Source organism: Rana temporaria, chromosome 3, assembly GCF_905171775.1.
Source record: "Rana temporaria chromosome 3, aRanTem1.1, whole genome shotgun sequence".
In the NCBI taxonomy this organism is placed as follows: domain Eukaryota; kingdom Metazoa; phylum Chordata; class Amphibia; order Anura; family Ranidae; genus Rana; species Rana temporaria.
In genome coordinates, this window is record NC_053491.1 from 363,454,511 (window position 1) to 363,471,553 (window position 17,043).

General features: G+C 45.5%; 1 protein-coding gene across 3 annotated transcripts; it reads right to left on the reverse strand.

Annotated features, from left to right (window-relative positions):
- Positions 1 to 4,043: 4,043 nt before the first annotated feature.
- Positions 4,044 to 12,206, reverse strand: LOC120932727. 3 transcript variants are annotated; one of them, XM_040345365.1, is made up of 2 exons: positions 12,007 to 12,206; positions 4,044 to 5,464 (listed from the first exon to the last, which is right to left on the reverse strand). In XM_040345365.1, the coding sequence occupies exon 2, from the start codon at positions 5,334 to 5,336 to the stop codon at positions 4,398 to 4,400; it is 939 nt and encodes a 312-aa protein (XP_040201299.1). In that variant the 5' UTR covers positions 5,337 to 5,464; positions 12,007 to 12,206; the 3' UTR covers positions 4,044 to 4,397. The 3 variants fall into 3 exon arrangements, with proteins under 3 accessions (XP_040201299.1, XP_040201298.1, XP_040201300.1); XM_040345364.1 differs by having other exon boundaries at positions 4,044 to 5,505; XM_040345366.1 differs by lacking the exon at positions 12,007 to 12,206 and adding an exon at positions 6,242 to 7,330 and having other exon boundaries at positions 4,044 to 5,505.
- Positions 12,207 to 17,043: the final 4,837 nt, after the last annotated feature.

Genomic DNA, 17,043 nt, shown 5'->3' on the forward strand with positions numbered 1-17,043 from the left:
CACTTTACGGGTTCCAGATTTACTTAAAACTGTTTTACCGCATATTCCATAAAAGCAGATCTAAACCCAAGTGACCGCTTAGGGGTGTGGCTGTTACTCAGCTCTGCCAGGTCAGAGCTTTGGAGGGGAGAGCAAGAAGCAGCATTTTCAATGAAAGAAAGATTCTAAAGAGACCCTGTCACCCGACTATTGATTTCAACAACAATATTTCTATAAAATGATATGGGCATTTACCATATTTTATGTATGTTAATTACCTGTAAAAGCCTTCCTTTTGTAGACAACCAAAGGTCTTACAGCTGGGAGCCACCATCCTTGATGTGATGCCAGAGCTTTCACTAAATTGATACTCTATATCAGGGGTCTCAAACTGGCGGCACTTCGGCTGTTGCAAAACTGTTAGTCCTATGAGGCATTGCAAGGCTGACAGTTACAAGCATGACTACGTCAGGCAAAGGCATGATGGAACGCAACAGTTGGAGGGCCGCCAGTTTGAGAGCCCTGCTCTATAGTATTCCCATTTTATTCTTCCTCAGTGCCTACATTACCACTTACCCACCGGGCGAATTTCAGCACTCCTACATGTAAAAATCATATTTCTGCTAAAAAAAAATATTACTCAGAACCCCAAAAAATGATATTTTTTTTAGCATGCGATTATCGATTGAAAAAAAAAAAAAAAAACACTTTCCTGAATTAAAAAACAAAAATGAAAAAAACAGTAAAGTTAGCCCGATTTCTTAGTATAATAAGAAAGATGAAGTTATGCCAAGTAAATAGATACCTCACATGTCACGCTTTCAAAAAATGGCTCCCCTGCAGTCTCAGTGTGAAAGCCAGAGTGCTTTCACACTGAGGCGATGCGCTGGCAGGACGTTAAAAAAAAGAAAAACTCCTGCAAGCAGCATCTATGGAGCGGTGTGTACACCACACCTGCCCATTGAAATAGGCAGCGCGGCTGAACCCCCAGTTGGTCCTTAACCCTTTTTCGGGCGTTAGCGGGGGTTAAAAGCACCCCACTAGTGGCCGAATAGCGACGCTTTACCACTGACGCTGCCCCAGTGTGAAAGCAGCCTTAAGCCTTATACACACGATTGGACTTCCAACAGACTTTTACGTGGATTTTGCTCCGAATGGCCGGGAACTTGGTATGCATACACACAGCAGGACTTTTTCAGCCAACTTTCACCAAATCACATGGTTTTTCAGCTCTTTACTGCCACCCTTTGGACAACTTTTGCTACTGTTGTCTGATCTTTAGCATTGGTTCTGAGCATGCATGTTTGTACTTTGGACTTAAGTCTAATGGACTTGTGTACACACTATCGGAATAGCCTGCATAGGATATTTGTTGCTGGAAAATTTGTCTGTTCTCACAGCGAACATTTGTCCGATGAAAAAGTTTGTCCCATGGAGCATACACACGGTCGAATTGTCCTCTAGACAGGTCCGTCGGACAATTGTTGTCAAAAAGTCTGATCGTGTGCATGGGCCTTTAGAGTGCTAGAATTGCTGCTCTCGCTCTAACGTGGTTTAAATGTTTACATATGCAGGCGCGACCTATGTATGCGTTCGCTTCTGCGTGCGAGCTCGCAGGGACGGGGGCGCTTTAATTGTATTTATTTATTTTTACACTTTCGCTTAAAAAAAACAAAATTTGAATCACTTTTAATGCTCTTACAAGGAATGTAAAAACATCCCTTGTAATAGGAATGCTGCGTGATCGGTCCTCTTTCTGGAGAGATGTGGTGTCTTCATCTCTCCTCCAGGCTGGAAAGTATCAGATAAAAAAAAATGAACGACCTGATGCTTTCCTGCCACGTCCCCAGCATTGTTTACTTATGCCGGCCTGGACGTGACGTCATAACATCGCGCCCCACCCCCTGAGAGTCAGAGATTGCCGGGAAATTTTTATGGCTAACTTCTGCCGCCGGAAGATTCTTTCTCCGGTTTGCCGCTTGTACAGGCAACCCCGGAGAAGCCCTGGAGGGGGAGGTGTCCCCTCCCACCACCTGTAAAAATAATCAAGTGGCTGAAGAGCCGCCATGATTGTTCTTATGGTGAACAGTGAAGGGAATCGCCGGCGAAAAAAAAACAACTAAAACAAAAAACAACAGGCATCATTCAGATATCACCGCTGAAAGACCAGGGTGTCATATTAAAGGCCAGCAAGTGGTTAAAGTTTATATATGGAGGTGAGGGGAGGGATGGAGTAGTTGGGTCAGCATAGAGAGTATTCAGACACTACCAGAAGCGGAGAGGGCTATGACATGCTAGGAGGGAGGGATGTATAGAGGTGTGGGGAGGTCTGGAGGAGCTGGGCCAGCACAGTAATCAGACACTACCAGAAGCGGAGAGGGTTAGGATATCAGAGACAGAGGGGGCTGTGCTAAGAAATTGGGTCTTCCTGAAGTAGTCACAATTCATGTTCAAAGGCACATTGCAAGTGAATAAAAATCATTTATGAAAAAGGAAAAATGTTTTTGCAAGTAAGCATTTTAATTACTTATTTCTGTGTTTTTACCTGAAAAGCCGGTGACAGAGTCTCTTATAGCATTTTCACGCACACATGAATCACAAAATATAATAAGACTTAACATTACAGAACTTTAAAGTGATAGAAAGGAATGAGATTTCAATTGAGCTTTATGCCAAAAAAACAAAAAAAAAAAAACATCCTAAGATTTTAGCAGAATGCGCAGAGGATGAACGCCAGCAAAATGGTTTGCACATGGAAAGCCCCTTCCCTAGGGTGTAAAGGGTAAGTGCACTCCTCTTATTGCCCCCAATAAATATGCACAGAAAAATAAATTGTTTGCTAGAGATGAGCTTGAGCGTCCCCTGAACTCCAGGGAGAGGTAAGTATCCATTATGCTCTTCACAGGGAGTTCTGTTATTGGACATTTAATTTTAGTGACAGAGTCAGTTTAAATAAAAGACACCCACATTTAATGTGGCCTAGGAATACCACTCAGTATAGACACTGCAACAGATTCAAGCTCGTCAGGCAGTGAATACTTTTGGATTTGATGAAATGCAACATACCGGTATTTATTTGTCCGTGCATACTTAATGAGGTGGGCAGGAGAGGCAAATACAATTTATTGTATTATTTATAGTGTATCTTAACCAAAAACATTATTTTGGATGGAGTATGGAAGAGTTAGAACCTTTGTCAGGTTTTTATTGCTGCTGTGTCCTCACTGGGAAGATTCAGTCAGTGGTGGGAAAATTCAAAATTTTGAGTTGTCACAGCAACAGGAATAGAGGGGGAAATCTTCCAATGGGGACAACGATTCAAGCAATGCTTTCCCCTTACTTTGGAGCGATTTCCATTCACTTCCTGTTGTGCCGACAGGAAGTAAAACTATGTCGGTCCAGATAGATAAAGATTAGATTAGCTAGATAAATCAGAGATGGAGAGACGGAGAGATGGATAAATCAGAGATGGAGAGACGGAGAGATGGATAAATCAGAGATGGAGAGACGGATAAATCAGAGACGGAGAGACGGATAAATCAGAGACGGAGAGACGGATAAATCAGAGACGGATAAATCAGAGACGGAGAGACGGATAAATCAGAGACGGAGAGACGGATAAATCAGAGACGGAGAGACGGATAAATCAGAGACGGAGAGACGGATAAATCAGAGACGGAGAGACGGATAAATCAGAGACGGAGAGACGGATAAATCAGAGACGGAGAGAGAGATAAATCAGAGACGGAGAGAGAGATAAATCAGAGACGGAGAGAGAGATAAATCAGAGACGGAGAGAGAGATAAATCTTCCCAGTGGGACATACAAAAGTTTTGGCTTAAGACTGGCCATTCATTATACAATTTTCTTGTTCGATTCCCTTTAGATTTACCTTAAACCATGGGTCTTCAAACTATGGCCTTCCAGTTGTTGAGGAACTACAAGTCCCATCCCGCCTAGTCATGTCTGTGAGTTACAATGCCTCATGGGATGTGTAGTTCTACAACAGCTGGAGGGCCGTAGTTTGAGGATCCCTGCCTTAAACCATGTAGTACAAAGGGCCTACCTGATTGCATGCATTTTGAAAGTGTTTAGGTATGACCCCATATTATATGGTTTTGGTAAATCTAAAGGAAAATTGAACAAGAACATTGTATACTGCATGGCCAGCCTTAGATACACTTTAAGTGCACTTACCTCTGAAAGATAATGTGCTAGGGAGCAAAACTCCGGTGCCACAAGCCACAGATGGAAGCAGCCAGTCTCTAACTCCAAGTAATGCCACCAGCACTGACACTTAAATGGTGCAGCTGTAAGGCTGCGGAACTACTTTGAAACCCAAAAGTCAGAGGTTAACAGTTTTCATCTGAGGCTTCTCACACCTTTTGAGAGATGGGCAGGCTTCCAGCTGCAGAGGCTTAGGTTTTATAGCTGAGGGAATGAGGCCCCAACCTCCTGGAATCAAGACCAGCCTCCTCCAGGGCAAACGATAGCACCCGGCTGAACTGGAACTGGGTGAGCGGCGTGCCGTTCTCGTGGATAAAGAAGTTTCTACCGCCTTCTGGCCTGATCTCCAGATACTTCTTCATCCTGCTCACTGGGCACAGGAACTTGTCCTCCCGCTTCTTCACCTCCACCCATTGGCTCTTATTTGAGCGCGATTTCTGCGTTTTGCAGAATACCGAATTGCGCTCCATGATCACATCCTTAAAGACCAGGCCCGTGCCGTCTTCATCCTTGGACCTGGCCGCCAGCTCCTCCATGTCAAACTGTCCATAGAAGGTCAAGGTGAAGACAGCACAGAACAACCTGCTCTCGTTGTTGTCAAAGCAGACCTTCTTGGTGGCGTAGAGCACGGCGCCAAGCATTTCAGGAGTCAAGAGCTCCCCGGAGTCACCGTTGCTCTCAGTCTCTGCATTGTCCTCCATCTCCTTATTCCTCCAGCTGGTTAGCATTTGCTGGATGATGAACTGCTTTGTGACATCCTTCTTCTCCATCATCTGTAAGCAAAAAGAAATGCCTGCCAATGTGCTGACAACCTTTGCCCTGCTATGCCCATTGGCGATTAAATGCTCAAAGAAGTCCACCATGACCTTCTCAGGTTTGCACCAGCCTCTCTCCCGCACTGACTTTTTAAACTGTATCCAGCTTTTCCATGAGGCAAGGTATTTCTCCCAAGTCCGAGGGGACAGAATGGAATTCACCAGATCCTGAGCTTCATGGTTGCACCCAGGCCTAAAATCCAGTGTGCCTTCATCAGATATGGTGACAAGGTCTTTGTGCCCGCTGTAGTTCTGCTCTCGTTCTCTGGATGCTCTGGGATAATCGCTCGAGCAGGATGCCCCTGAAGTGGACATGTCTCAGAGATCGTCGCTCATCAACTTCAAGAAGAACAAGGGTAGCTCCAATACAGATGTTTGCCAGTTAACATACCAACTGCAGTGCTTGACAGTCCCATAAGCGTAGATGCTGCGACAACAGGTCTCTGGAATAGGGTGACAGACAGGGTTTTGTCTCAATTAATCCCTAAACGATTTGGAAGCAAATAACAGTATTTGGTTACAAGCTATAATGATGCAGATGGCAGCAAAGCCACAGGGATGTAACTATGATAATTGGAAAGATACAAAGGCACAAGGTAAAACAATGAATAGACATAATTAGATAGATAGATAATATATATCTCATCAGGCAGGTCCTTGCACTACGTAGTTGCAGGTATATCTAAAGAAAATTTGTATAATGTATGGCCAGCTTTATTATATATATATATATATATATATATATATATATAATAAAGCTGGCCATACATTATACAAATTTTCTTTAGATATACCTGCAACTACGTAGTGCAAGGACCTGCCTGATTGCCTAAAAATGTTTTAAAAAGTTTAGGTGTGACCTCATATTATATGGTTTTGGTAAATCTAAAGGAAAATTGTATAATGTATTGACCATTGGCCTTAGAAATATAGAATTAGATAAAGATACAGTAGATAGATTGGGGAATGGGAACAAATTGTCAGTAAATAAAAAGGTTTAGTCCACCCAAGAAAGATTTCTGCTATATGTGGAATATGGTAGGTAGTCCTGCACCTCTTGTTGCATCCTCCATAGTGCTCAGATGCAAACATTTAATTACAGAGGAATCGGATAATTATTTAATGACTTCTAAAATACGGATTTATCAGTTTTGGGTTCAGTAACCCTTAAAAAATAAATGTTCCCGCAGCCACGCGACACTCCCTGGAGATGAACTTACATTATTGTCGCATGAGGTGAATCGCTTCGGACTTCCCCTGTAAGGTCGTGTCCTGGGGTACACCAAGAACAGCTCGATTCCAGACTTTGTTGTGTGCTGCGCCCTGACAAAGCCTTATACTTACAACGTTCCTCTCAGTTCCATGAGGGCCCCCAGGGGCCACAGGTGGTGATGTACAAACAATACAGTGACATATGGGAATTCAGAGCTTTAACCCCTGGCAGTCTGGCACAATTCCATCCCTTAATCACCCCAACTAATTAACAACCAGAATAGCAGAAACACATCACTGCATGTTAAACTTTGAAAACCATTTATATCACACAGGAGACTTTAAAATTACTCAGCAGCTCGACCTTAACCCCTCGCTTACAAGGGTCTTCTTCACTGTGTATTGGAGTCAACATGTCACAGATGAGATGGCTGCCAACAAGGGGGTTAATCTGATATTAGTGAATGACTGAAAACCTTCCATGGTGATCAGACCCCTTACCTAGAATAAACATATCGCCACCACCATGGTACAACAAGTGTCTTAATAAACAGTTGTAAAAATAACGGAGCTGGAATAAAGTCTGTCTGATTTAATAAAGCAAAAAGCAGCATGATATGTGATAAAGATCATGCTTACATGAGAATGGTAGAAGACCATCATAATGGGCACAGAAGCAGAGTAGACTTGGGAAATTAGCACTGACTTAGGGGGAACCCCCTCATAATGGGCACAGCAGGTGTTTAGACCCAGGAACTCTGCACAGGGATGGTTAGTGCCTCTTATAATGGGTACAGCAGATAAGCAAACCTGGGAACTCGGCACAGGGATGGTGGGAGCTCCTCATAATGGGCAATACAGGTGTTCAGACTGAGGAACTTAGCACAGGAATGGTGGGAATCCCTCATAATACAGGATCTGCAAATCTGCTGAGCCTAACTCAGCACAGGGATGGTGGGAGCACTTCATACTGGGCACAGCAGGTGTGTAGACACTGGAAATCCACTCAGGGATGGTGAAAATGCCTCATAATGGGCACCTGGGAACCTAGCGCTGGGATGGTGGGAGTCCCTCATAATGGACACAGCCCGTGTGCAAGCCCAGGAACTTGGCACAGGGAAGGTGAAAACCTCTCATACAGCAGGTGTATAGACACTGGAAATCCACTCAGGGATGGTAAAAATGCCTCAATGGGCACCTAGCGCAGGCATGGTGAATGTCCCTCATAATGGACACAGCCAGTGTGCAAGCCCAGGAACTTGGCACAGGGAAGGTGAAAACCTCTCATACTGGGCACAGCAGGTGTATAGATACTGGAAATCCACTCAGGGATGGTGAAAATGCCTTATAATGGGCACCTGGGAACCTAGCGCTGGGATGGTGGGAGTCCCTCATAATGGAGCCCAGGAACTGGGCACAGCAGATGTACAGAGCCATGAATGCAGTGCAATGACAGGGGGGGGGGGAACCTCTCATAATTGTTACAGTAGGTGTGTAGAGCTAGAAACTTAGCACAGGGTGGTGAGAACCCCTTATAACAGGTTGTGAAAACCTGAGCATTCAGGACAGGAATGGTAGGAGACCCTCATGATGGACACAGCAGGTTTGCAAATCCGGTACCTCAGCACAGAGATCTGACCAAATTTTAACAGGAAAGTGAGTGTGGAATGGAGTATAGATTAAACATACACTTATGGAGTGACTCAGAGTATAATCCATAGGCGTGCACACTCCTCGGGCTTCCCTCCTCTTCTCTCTCCGGCTGTTGCGAGGGAAATTTCAGGATGGATAATGGGGGAAGGGGCTAGTAAATATGTAATTTACCGGCCCCTTCCTTTTCTAAAATGAACACACTCACTGTGTCCATTCATAACGGAGGCATAATAAACTGTGTTTACTATGATTCAGTTTGTGAATAAACAGGAAGCCGCTTAGCACAGAGCGCTTCCCTTTCGTGGCAGGATCGTCAGGGATTATTTTACTGAAAGCTTCAGATTTAAAAAGATTGGAAACCATTTTTGAATTGACATTAATCATTAACGATTATAGCGTTTTTTTTTTATACACTTTGAAAATGTTTTAGAGCTTTTATAATTGCTTGATAGAAAATGTTGTAATTGAAAGGGAACAGGGGTGGGTTTACTAAAACTGGCGCATGCGCAATCTAGTGCAGCTGTGCATAGAAAACAACTTCAGTTTGTTCAATTAAGCTTTGACAATAAGCCCCGATTTACACTGGTAAATAATAGCACTACTTCAAGGCCGCATATCAGTGCAATTTTCACTGCCGATTTCATTGCGGCTTGGGATTTCATTTAACAGAGGTCTATGCAAGTAGCAAAGAAATCGGTAAAAAGTAGTGCAGGAACCTTTTTCATAAATTGCTGCGATATCAACTGTTCCATTGCTGGCAATGGGGTGCAACTTGTCATGCGATTTGAACCATCAAATCACATGACAAGTCGCACCGGTGTGAATGGGGGCTTAAACCTAGAAGCTGATTGGTTTCTATACACAGCTGCACTATATTCTGTGCGCTTCAGTTTTAGTAAATCCCCCCATAGTGTTTTTATATTTTATTTATGTCTAAGACTACAAAACAAAATATGCATGAAAGTAAAAAAACTTGTGTGTGCAGTAGCCCCCCTAATACTTACCTGAGCCCTCTTTCGATTCAGCAATGTCCATGAGAGCCTTGCCTCTCCGGGGACTCACACTCCTAGTTGGCCATTGGCCCCCGCTGCTGTCAATAACAGCCAGTGAGCCAATCAGGTGACAGAAGGGGCAGGGCCGAGCTGTGGCTCCATGTGTGCATGGACACACAGGGCCATGGCTTGGGTGCCCCCACTGTAAACCGCTTGCTGTGGGGGCAGCAGGGAGGAGCCCCGGCGTGGGACCCGAGAGTAGGAGGATCCTGGCTGCTGTGCAAAATCACTGCACAGAGCAGGCAAGTATAACATGCTTGTTATTTATTTATTTTTAAAACCAAGGTTTAATATTACTTCAAGTAACTCTTAAACATTATGGGGTAGATTCATAAAGAAGTTACGCTGGCGTATCTATTGATACGCCGCGTAACTTCTAGGTTGCTCCGGCGTATCTTTTTTCTGTATTCAGAAAACAAGATACGCCGGAATTTGGCTAAGATCCGACTGGCGTAAGTCTATTACGCCGTCGTGTCTTAGTTGCATATTTATGCTGGCCGCTAGGTGGCGCTTCCGTTGATTTACGCGAGGATATGCAAATTAGGTAGATACGCCTATTCAGAAACATACGTCCGCCCGGCGCATTTTTTTACGTTTATGTTAGGCTTTTTCCGGCATAAAGTTACCCCTGCTATATGAGGTGTATCCTATGTTAAGTATGGACATCGGGCCAGCGTCAAATTTTCCGGCGATTACGTCGTTTGCGTAAGTCGTTCGCGAATAGGGCTGTGCGTAATTTACGTTCACGTCGAAAGCATTGGCTTTTTGCGGGTTAATTTGGAGCATGCGCACTGGGTTACGTTCACGGACGGTGCATGCAACCGTTAGTCAAAAACGTCATTTACGTGGGGTCATGATTTTTCTTTACATAAAACACGCCCACCTCTTCACAATTTGAATTAGGCGCGCTTACGCTGGCAGATTTACGCTACGCCGCCGTAGGTTCTTGCTGGCAGGTTCAGCTGAAATCGCACAATTTCAAAGCTGCATATCAGCGTGACTTGGAAGACACCTGTGTAGCTATATACACAGATGTCTCTGTAAGTTGCACCTGAAATCGCCAAAAGTAGTGCAGGAACTACTTTTTTGAATTGATGCAGCACTGAAAAGTTGGTATCGCACTCATTTGAACAGTGCCATTGCCGACAATAGGGTGCCACTTGTCATGCAGTTTTGACCTGTCGCTTGGGTGTGAACGGGGGGGATCCAGAGTTAAGCCTTATGCACACAGAGGTATTTAGACATAAAATATGCATAGCATAAAAAACTGTTTGCATCGCCATTAACCCGCACATTCGTGAATGACATGTTCTCCCAAGCGTATTTGAGCAAATATGCCATGCGTGTGGGTAAATGCAGATGCATTGCAGAGAGATGTATAGCTATTTACTTCTATAATGGGCTCTACACCCCCCCACCTCCTGCTCCCCAGCCACAGAATTGTATTTTTTTTTTAATGCCATCCATATTTAAAAGAGAAGCATAGGGTCAAAAACATACATACTCACCTAGATGGCTGCAGCATTGATCTGATGGTACAGCTGTCCCTTGCCAGCTCTACACTGAGTACTGAGCGACCAGAGACCAATCAGCGATCAGAGACCACTGATCACTCACTTCTCAGTCTTCAGTGAGCAGAGAGTAATGACTGTCAGTCACCTTTCTGTGCTCTGCCCCTCCAGTGCTCACTGGGGCGCTGGGCTGTGGAGGGGATGGGAGCAGCAGAATCTCAGTGGTGCGCTGACAGGCTGACCCAGCTGGCGGTCAGGCATCTAGGATGCAGTGGCGGTCCAGGCGCCGCCACTTCTCTCCATGCCACTAAGGATGACCTCCGGTGTGTTCGCATAGAACACGTGCAGAGCCCGCCAGGAAGTCGGCACCCGCGTTGCGCTAATTACAGCCTGGCAGACATTTCCCGATCTCTGCAGCCGAGCATCGGACAATGTCTGCCTGGCTGTGATTAGCGCAGTGCGGGTGCCGACTTCCTGGCGGGCTCTGCACGTGTTCTATGCGAACACGCCGGAGCTCATCCTTACATGCCACCCCCTATATGCAATGGATAGATTCATGCATAGCATAGCCCCTTTCAGGGCACTGGGCACATGAATTACAGCGGGCAGGTGTTTTTTTTTGAAGCACCTGATTAGAGACAGAGGCTTCAAAATAGGGTGGGCTCGGGTTGCAGAGGACGCAAACAGAGCCCACCCAGGTGTGTTACAAACTGATCCTCAATTCGTCCAATCAGAAGCAGGTGTGAGACCCCTTTTCCAATTGGCCAAAAAGAGAAGACCCCCAATTGACCGCCGAAGAGAAGGAAGGAAACAGAAGGCTGCCAGTGACGGAGTAAGTGCTACCGACCGATCGGGGGGGCGCATACTGGCTTGCCCCCACCCCCCAACAAAAATGTACACCTGCCACCACTGCTGGAATGATCCCAACAGGATCCCCTGCAGAGCTCTGCGATGTCAGCCAATGGAGGGCTTTAGCCTGCTGTTGGCTGAATCTGGGACACAGGACTGAAGCCAGCTTTTTAAATGGAACAAGGGGGGCAGTGCTAAATAAATCAGGGCAGCTGATGAAGACTATAATACTTGTTTTTTCTGGGGATGAAATAAAACAGTGGCGTATTTGTTACCTTAACTCCCCCCGCTGCACAACGTGGATCTATCCACTGAACCGTACATCACTAAGGGACTTAGCTGTAACGTAAGGGGACAAAGGAAGGAGCCAAAGCATGGTGGGGGGGGGGGGGGATATCTGACACTCCCAGAAGTGTCCATTGTTAAAGACTCCAGAGCTGGACAGAGGGGAAGTGGGGACAGACTACAGGAAAGGTAAGTACAATCCCTCTTGTTGGAAAGCTGCTTCAGATATGACGGTTACCATTTAAGATGGTGCTATACACATGGCTGAGCCCTTCATGTTTTATTGAGAAAAACAACAAGAATACAACAGGAAGTTCCATAAAGCAACCCTTCAGTCATTTTTACATCTTCCCCTCTAATAAATCTTTTGCCCTTGCTAGTTTAACTTTGGCTAGTAAAACATTTTTTTCTCCCAGTAAATACCTTATACAGCTCACTACGTCTCTCTTGTCTGGTGATTTGCCTAGGCTAGTGACTTCCTGTTCAGCTCTCTCTCTCATTCACTCTCGTGAGACTTTGCCAGCAAGGGAGGGCCTGGAAGAGGGAGGAGACTGCAAAAATCCATGTGTATTCAACAAGAGAGGAGAAATGTGCACACAAGGAAGTGTCCCTCCTCCATCCGTCCGTCTCCAGGAAGTGAACACTGCCCACAGTTAAAATGGTGCAGGCATACTTAGTGGGGGGAGGTTTCTGCATCATATTTAGAAAGTAGAGAATTACAGTATATATAAAATAATATGCAAAGTGGTTAAAGGGAAGCTTAAGAATGGCAGAGATGTTTTTATTACAAATTAGGTTAGCAGGCTGCAGTTCCTCTTTAATAACCATGAAGTTCCACTAGGAAGGATATTCCGTTCCACTAAAATTATACAATAGCACCACCTAGAGGCAGAACTAGTAATCACAGTATAATATATCAGAATTGTCATTGCTTCTATGGGCTAGATTCAGGTACAGTTACGCCGGTGTAAATTTAAGCGTATTCTGGAAACCAGATACGCTTAAATTAGCCTAAGATACGAGCGGCGTAAGTCTCCTACGCTGTCGTATCTTAGGATGCATATTTACGCTGGTTGCTAGGTGGCGCTTCCGTTGAGTTCGGCGTAGAATATGCAAATTACTACATACGCTGATTCAGAAACGTACGTGCGCCCAGCGCATTTTTTTTCCCGTCGTTAACGTAAGGCTTTTTCCGGCGTAAAGTTAGTCGAACAAATAGCTGGCCTAGTCAATGTTAACCACTTCCCGCCCGGCCTATAGCCGATTTACGTCCGGGAAGTGGTTATGAAATCCTGACAGGACATTCTAGAACGTCCTGCAGGATTTCATGCCGCGCGCGCCCGTGGGGGCGCGCATCGCGGCGATCGGTGATGCGGGGTGTCAGTCTGACACCCTGCATCTCCGATCTCGGTAAAGAGCCTCCGGCGGAGACTCTTTACCATGTGATCAGCCGTGTCCAATCACGGCTGATCACGATGTAAACAGGAAGAGCCATCGATGGCTCTTCCTTACTCGCGTCTGACAGACGCGAGTAGAGGAGAGCCGATCGGCGGCTCTCCTGACAGGGGGGGTTCGCGCTGATTGTTTATCAGCGCAGCCCCCCCTCGGATCGCCACACTGGACCACCAGGGATGGCCACCCTGGACCACCAGGGTGGGCAAAAAAAAAAAAAAAAAAAGTCTGCAAAAAAAAAGCCTGCAAAAAAAAAAGAAGTCTAAAAAAGAAAAAAGATGTCAATCAGTGCCCACAAATGGGCACTGACTGGCAACCTGGCACAATCAGTGCTGCCCCACAGTGTCCATCAGTGCCACCCCAGTGTCCATCAGTGCCATCCCACAGTGTCCATCAGTGCCACCCCACAGTGCCCATCCATGCCCAGTGCCCACCTATCAGTGCCCATCTGTGCCACCCATAAGTATCCATCAGTGCCACCCATAATTGCCGCCCATGAGTGCCCATCTGTGCCGCCTATGAGTGCCCAGTGCCGCCCATGAGTGCCCATCAGTGCCGCCTATGTGTGCCCATCAGTGCCGCCTATGTGTGCCCATCAGTGCCGCCTATGTGTGCCCATCAGTGCCACCTATGTGTGCCCATCAGTGCCGCCTATGAGTGCCCATCAGTGTCGCATACCAGCGCCGCCAATCAGTGCCACCTCATCTGTGCCCGTCAGTACTACCTCATCGATGTCCATCAGTGCCATCTCATCGGTGCCCATTAGTGCCGCCATATCAGTGCCCGTAATTGAAAGAGAAAACTTATTTACAAAAAAAATAACAAAAAAATAAAAACGTAATTTTTTTTCCAAATTTTCAGCCTTTTTTTAGTTGTTGCGCAAAAAAAAAAAATCGCAGAGGTGATAAAATACCACCAAAAGAAAGCTCTATTTGTGGGGGAAAAAGGACGCCAATTTTGTTTGGGTACAGCGTCGCACGACCGCGCAATTGCCATTCAAAGTGCGACAGTGCTGAAAGCTGAAAATTGGCTTGGGCGGGAAGCTGCGTAAGTGCCCTGTATGGAAGTGGTTAAGTATGGCCGTCGTTCCCGCATCGAAATTTGAAAATGTTACGTTTCTCTGTTAAAAAAAAAAAGAAAATGTTACGTCGTTTGCGTAAGTCGTCCGTGAATGGGGCTGGACGTAATTTACGTTCAGGTCAAAACCAATAAGTCCTTGCGGCGTACTTTGGAGCAATGCACACTGGGATATGTCCACGGACGGCGCATGCACCGTTCGTAAAAAACGTCAATCACGTTAATTTACATAAAACCAGCTTCTTTGAGGCGCTTTCGGAATGGTGTATACACTGCTCCTAAAGCGCCCCTGCCCATTGTAATCAAGCGCCCAAAAAAACGTTAACGCGCTGCTTAAAGCTAGCAGGGTTTTACCGTCGATGTCCAGACGCTGGCAGTGTGAAAGGGTTTTTAAAGCAGTTGTATGCCCGCAAAAAAAATAAAAAACTTAAAGGCAAAGGCATAATGAGTTAGTATGCACAACATACTAGATCATTATGAAATACTTCCCTAAAAAAAAAAGAGCTAGTGTTTTGTCAGATTCGGCAACCTGTCGGAATTTGTAACGGAAGTGACGTTTTGTCGCCGCCATCTTGCTACACCCCCGCACTTGTCCACAGTAAGCATACAGTGAGAAGGTTGCAAGCGGACATCTTGTTACACCCACCAGAGTCTGGCATTTTACGGACCTTATATAGTGACTTTCAGAGTTTTTAACCACTTCCAAACCGCTGTACGTCTTTATACGGCCTAACTTTAAAGATGGATATCTCGGTAACGGCAGCAGCCACTGCCACAACCGAGGTATCCATCTTTAGTGTCAGCGGTTCTGTTAACGATAACGGCGGTCTCCGCGGCGGATTCGCCGCGAGATCGCTGTTATCGGCGGCGGGAGAGGGGGCCCCCCCTCCCGCCACTCTCCCGCGCCCTCCGCCGCTTACCGGAGCCGTTGGTAGCGGCGGAGGAGATCGGGTCCGTTCGGCAGCTGTGTGGGGTTGCGAGTGAGGGAAAAATCGCCCCCACCCGTCCCCATAGCTCTGCTGGGCGGAAGTGACGTCAAAACATCAGTGCCGCCCAGCGTCTTAAAGAAACATTTTTTTTTTTGTCATTTGAAAAAATGACAGTTTCAATTTTTTTTTTTTTTTTTTTGCATTTTAGTCTAAATATGAGATCTGAGGTCTTTTTGACCCCAGATCTCATATTTAATAGGACCTGTCATGTTTTTTTCTATTACAAGGGATGTTTACATTTCTTGTAATAGGAATAAAAGTGATAATTTTTTTTTTAATTTTTTAAAGCGCCCCGTCCCGACGAGCTCGTGCGCAGAAGCGAACGCATACGCGAGTAGCGCCCGCATATGAAAACGGTGTTCAAACCACACAAGTGAGGTATCGCCGCGACCGTTTGAGCGAGAGCAATAATTCTAGCCCTAGACCTACTCTGTAACTCAAAAAATGCAACCTATAGAATTTTTTAAACGTCGCCTATCGAGATTTTTAAGGGTAAAAGTTTGACGCCATGCCACGAGCGGGCGCAATTTGTAAGCGTGACATGTTGGGTACCATTTTACTTGGCGTAACATTATCTTTCACAATATATAAAAAAATTGGGCCAAATTTATTGCTGTCTTATTTTTTTATTAAAAAAAGTGATTTTTTTTTCCAAAAAAAGTGCGCTTGTAGGACCGCTGCGCAAATATGGTGTGACAAAAAGTATTGCAATGATCGCCATTTTATTCTCTAGGGTATTAGAAAAAAATAAATATATGTTTGTGGGTTTTGAAGTAATTTTCTAGCAAAAAAAAACTGTTTTAGTCTCGTAAACACCGAATCTGAAAAACACCCAAAGTAGAGAAGTGGTTAAATCAGTCTGACTCTTTAGATGTTGAAGTGTAAAAGCAGTGGCAAGCCTGCTGATCTCACAGGTTTGCTGATCTGACAAAACAACGCTGATTATACAATTCAACATACGGGTTTCCAAATACTGTATTTCACTATATAAGCTCCGTTTCGTGGTAAAAATAAGTGTGAAATGCCAAATTCCGGTGGGTGTAACAAGATGTCCGCTTGCCACCTTCTCACTGTATCCTTACTGTGGACAAGTGCGGGGTGTAGCAAGATGGCGGTGACGGAACATCACTTCTGTTTCAAAATCTGACGGGTTGCCTAATCTGATGAAACACCAGCATCGCCTCCCGGTCACCACTGAGGGAACTGACATGTTCCCTCTGCTTTTCTTCCGGGTTCGCGGCTCTAGCGATGTGAGTGGCCGGAGCCACGATGACATCACTCCCACATCTGTATTCAGAAAGCAAGATACGCTGAAATTAGGCTAAGATCCGACTGGCGTAAGTCTCTTACGCTGTCGTATCTTAGTTGCATATTTACGCTGGCCGCTAGGTGGCGATTCCGTCGATTTACGCAAGTAATATGCTAATTAGGTAGATACGCCGATTCAGAAACGTACGTCCGCCCGGCGCATTTTTTTACGTTGTTTACGCTAGGCTTTTTTCGGCGTAAAGTTACCCCTGCTATATGAGGCGTATCCTATGTTAAGTATGGACGTCGGGTCAGCGTCAAATTTTTCGTCGATTACGTCGTTTGCGTAAGTCGTTCGCGAATAGGGCTGTATGTAAGTTACGTTCACGTCTAAAGCATTGACGATTGGCAGCGTAATTTCGAGCATGCGCACTGGGATTCTTTCACGGACGGCGCATGCACCGTTTGTAAAAAACGTCAAATACGTAGGGTCATAAGTAATTTAAATAAAACACGCCAACATCATCCACATTTGAATTAGGCGGGCTTACGCCGGACCACATACACTACGCCGCCGTAACTTAGGGAGCAAGTTCTTTATGAATACGGGAACTTGCGCCCTAAGTTACGGCGGCGTAACGTATCTGAGATACATTACGCCAGCAGAAAATTACGCCGGGCTATCTGAATCTAG

What these genes read in the sequence shown, in the direction of transcription:
- LOC120932727 (XM_040345365.1), bottom strand. Translation starts at nt 5,336, where the DNA reads ATGTCCACTTCAGGGGCATCCTGCTCGAGCGATTATCCCAGAGCATCC.